The sequence below is a fragment of the Halichoerus grypus genome, chromosome 2 (genome assembly GCF_964656455.1).
Source record: "Halichoerus grypus chromosome 2, mHalGry1.hap1.1, whole genome shotgun sequence".
Classification (NCBI taxonomy): domain Eukaryota; kingdom Metazoa; phylum Chordata; class Mammalia; order Carnivora; family Phocidae; genus Halichoerus; species Halichoerus grypus.
The window spans coordinates 147,100,675-147,105,096 of NC_135713.1; the positions used below are offsets into that span (position 1 = coordinate 147,100,675).

Sequence of the window (4,422 nt, forward strand, 5' to 3'; positions counted from 1 at the left end):
GCCATAGGCAGCCCAGGCAAGCCGCCGGAAGACAGAAGCCAGGAAGAAAATGAGATATGAATGACACTAGTGGGTTTGTATTTGTATTCTCATTTAATCATTGAATGTAACAAATTAGGAAATGTCCCTATTTTTTTACTATTTTAAAGACACTTTGTAGTAAATGGTGATTGAAATATACTGATTGATTTTTTCCTTTTTTGAGATGATGGTTTTATTTTCTCCTTTCATTTAAAGTGATGAATTACATCCTGTATTAATTAAACATTAAACCAAATTATATTTATCCTATATAGCCATCTAGATTACATTTATGGTCTTTCTACATGATTCAATTTTTAATTTTTGAACTCCCCTATAATGTTTTCCTCTTTGTAGATGAGTGCAGTTATTCGGTAATATTCTCTTACTGAACTATCCTTATTTGTTTTGTTTTGTTTTTAAATTTTTTATTTATTTATTTGACAGAGAGAAAGACAGCGAGGGAGGGAACACAAGCAGGGGGAGCAGGAGAAGGAGAAGCAGGCTCCCGGCCGAGCAGGGAGCCCAATGTGGGGCTCAATCCCAGGACCCTGAGATCATGACCCGAGCCGAAGGCAGATGTTTAATGACTGAGCCACCCAGGCGCCCCTGGTTTTGATTATAGGGGTATATTAGCCTAATATAATGAGATGAAGAAGCATTCTGCTTTTTCCCATTTTCTGAGGAATTAGATCTAAGTGATAATTACTGTTTCTTTGGATGTTTGTGAGAGTACAAATGAAAAACAGGTTATTTCTTTAATTTGTAAACTACTTTTTCAACATATACCATGGTTATAGGAAATAGCAGACTTCACTGAAGAACCACTTATATCCCCTAGTTCTTAGCACTCAGTGTATACAAGCTCACTTTCACTCATATGTTTGTATGTCATGACTGAGTGCTTACTGACCTCTTGAACCCAGTTGCATAGCAGACTAGAGGTACTAAAGATCTAATATAGCCTGTGCACAGCTCTTCATCAAAGACTAACAGGAACTGGTGTACCAACTACCTTGCCTCACTGATGGGGTAACCCTAGAATGCATGCTTTCTAGTGGCTCCAAGAGTCCTCTCTTGGATTTAGCTCCCCTTTCTAAAAAAGTGTTATTGGTAGTCATCTACTCAAAATAGCATTTTGAAATTTGATTACTCACCAGCCAGGTCCAAACCAAGATCTCATTCTTGTACGGTGGTAGGGTAGTGGCAACCAGTGACATTTTGAAGTGTGAAAAGTACTAATAGTTTCACTGTGATAATTGGTACAGGATGCAGATAGAATGAAATAGGCTAACAGTATTTCTCTCGCATTTGAGTTATGTTAGCAATGATATTCAATATTCAAAAATTTGTTGAGTACATGTCATGCAGCAGACTCAAGCTAGGTACTGAGAAACTCAGTAAGTTTGAGCTATTATTTTAGTGAGTATAGAGTTTCGGTTTGAGATGATGAATAAGTTCTGAAGATGGATGGTTATCATGGTTGCACAGCAATGTGAATGTGCTTCATGCCACTGAATTGTGCACTCAAAAAAAAGTTTTATGTATGTTTCACTATAAATAAAAGTAGCATCTATGAATACATATTTGTATTAAAATATATGTGTAAATATTCATAGAGAATGTCTAAATGAATATACATGCAAATAAAACATGGTGGTTATATTGGTCAAAAAAAAAAAAAAAACACACAGAACACAGGGGCGCCTGGGTGGCTCAGTTGGTTAAGCATCTGCCTACGGCTCAGGTCATGATCCCAGGGTCCTGGGATTGAGCCCCGTGTCGGGCTCCCTGCTCCACGGGAAGCCTGCTTCTCCCTCTCCCACTCCCCCTGCTTGTGTTCCCTCTCTCACTGTGTCTCTCTCGGTCAAATAAATAAATAAAATCTTAAAAAAAAAAAAAAAGAAATTACTTGTTCCTTATGAAAGAATTTAGCTTTCGTGAAATATATAATTCATAGTAACAATGATAGATCATAGTTTATGTTAGTCTAAATACTTAATTTGGAGTGATTTCTTCACTTATATCTAATTAAGATATTTTGACTGTCCTTTCAAATAGTAAAAAAGTAATGCAATCTATGTTATTTCAAGGTCATTATTAGTATTAGCTTAACAAAATCCTTATAAATTTTGTTATGTTCAAAGTTCAGTAGCTAAAGTAATTTCCTGCTATCTGAAAAAATATATAGTAAATAGGCCACTATGATATATTTCTGCTACTTACTTATCAGTTATCTGTATAATTATCAGAGGCCTACAAATTCTGATAAATTCCTTTGCCACAGGTAGATACACCCTCATACTCTATGGCAGAGAATTGGGAGCATAACTGCTAAGGACTATAACAGACATGGAGCCATGAATAGATCTGTCTACAAGTAAAATCAAAATTTAAATAACAAAAGATATAATTTATATGCAATATTTCAAAGTGGAAGTCAAATTGTGTTTAACATTATTTTATTCTAGAAATAATCCATATGCATCAAATGCAAAATGTAAATTAATATTAAAAAATGGAGAAAATTATGCAATAAAGCTAAGAACATACCAAAGGCAGAAACACCTAATACTAGCTCTGTTTGAATTCAAATCACTAGGTTGTACAGGAATTTTATTCATTTTTAAAAATATTTTATTTATTTATTTATTATTTATTTATTTATTTATCTATTTATTATCAGAGAGAGAGAGACCACAAGCAAGGCGAGTGGCAGGCAGAGGGAGAAGCAGGCTCCCTACTGAACAAGGAGCCCATTGTGGGACTTGATCCCAGGACCCTGGGATCATGACCTGCACTGAAGGCAGATGCTTAACCAACTGAGCCACCCAGGTATCCCAAGAATTTTATTTTTAAAACACTGGAGGCACAGAAAAAAAATGGAAACAATGATAATTACTTACGCATTTATATCTGTCTACCAATCAGTATGTGTGTATGTATTACAAATGCATGTACACATTTTTAGATCTATGTGCATTACTCTTAAATAAACCTGGATAAGGATTAGAAAGTAATATATGTTCTCCTAAATTTCTTCCTTATGCCAGTATACTAACTTTTAGTTACATGACAAAATCATTTTATCACCAGATATGAAGATATCTTTGTTGTAAAGATATTATTTTTCAGATTGAAGATCTTGAATTTGTTACCATGCCTACACATTTATTGAAGGCATCTCTCAGGGATTCTTTGACTTTCTCATTTCGAAGACTATAGATGAAAGGGTTCAGCATTGGCGTTACAATGGTGTTCAGCACTGTGGCAAATTTGTTAACATCCATCACGTTGCCCTTTTTTGGGCGGACATAGATAAAGATGGAGCTTCCATAATAAAGTGTCACTACAGTGATGTGTGAAACACAGGTGGAGAAAGCTTTTTGCCGTCCCTGGACAGTGGGTATTCTAAGGATAGTAATGATAATGTACATGTAAGACACTCCTGTCAGGAGCAAGGAGCCCAAGAGCAACATAGCAGAGGAGATAAAATCAGCCAGTTCAGCCAGAGAGATGTCTGCACAGACCAGCTTTAGCACAGGGCCACTGTCACAAAAAAAGTAATTGATAATATTTGGCCCACAAAAGGGCAGAGGAGCAGTTAAGATTGATGATGCTAAAATTGACAAAAATGCACCCACATAAGATCCCAGAAGCAACAATATGCATGTCTGTTTATTCATGATGATGGCATACCTCAGTGGGTTGCAAATGGCAATATATCGATCAAAAGACATGATGGCCAGGATGAAGAATTCTGTGGATCCCAGAAGAAAGTGGAAAAAAGACTGAGTAAGACATCCCACAAAAGATATTGCCTTGGTGAGGGAAAATGTGTTCGCTAGCATCTTAGGCACCACTGTGGAGGTGATGGCAACTTCAAGGAAAGAAAGATTAGCTACAAAGAAATACATGGGTGAATGCAGACGGTAGTCACCACACACCAAAAGGATGATCACGGTGTTGCCAATCAGAGATGTCATGTACATGAGCAGGAATGCAGAAAAAAGAAGAATTTCTACTTCTTTCTCATTCTGAAACCCTAGAAGAATAAACTCAGTGACTCTGGTCTTGTTTCTGTGATCCATAATGTTGCCACTTCCACCTGACATAATAAAAAAGATAAGTTCGTGGTCGGTCTTCACAACTCAACTTTGGAAGTGCCCTACCTATAGCAATTAATCATCTTTCTCTTTGTGGAGGGAAGATAATGGAAAAAATTAAACAAATTACTTTTTTTCCAGTGTATAAACAAGTCCTGAGATGAACTGTGGAAGATAGTTCTACAGTAAGATTGTGACAACTGTTCTTTTGAAAGACCAGTGAGGCTCCCCTCTATGTAGGGACTCCAAGACTAAAGTTAGCTGTTCACCAGTCATGTGATCAGATGAGTAGTGC

At 36.5% G+C, this 4,422-nt stretch overlaps 1 protein-coding gene across 1 annotated transcript; it reads right to left on the bottom strand.

Moving 5' to 3' along the window:
* Positions 1-3,152: 3,152 nt before the first annotated feature.
* Positions 3,153-4,112, bottom strand: LOC118527724 (olfactory receptor 6M1-like). Its single transcript, XM_036079684.2, has one exon. The coding sequence runs from the start codon at positions 4,110-4,112 to the stop codon at positions 3,153-3,155; it is 960 nt and encodes a 319-aa protein (XP_035935577.2).
* Positions 4,113-4,422: the final 310 nt, after the last annotated feature.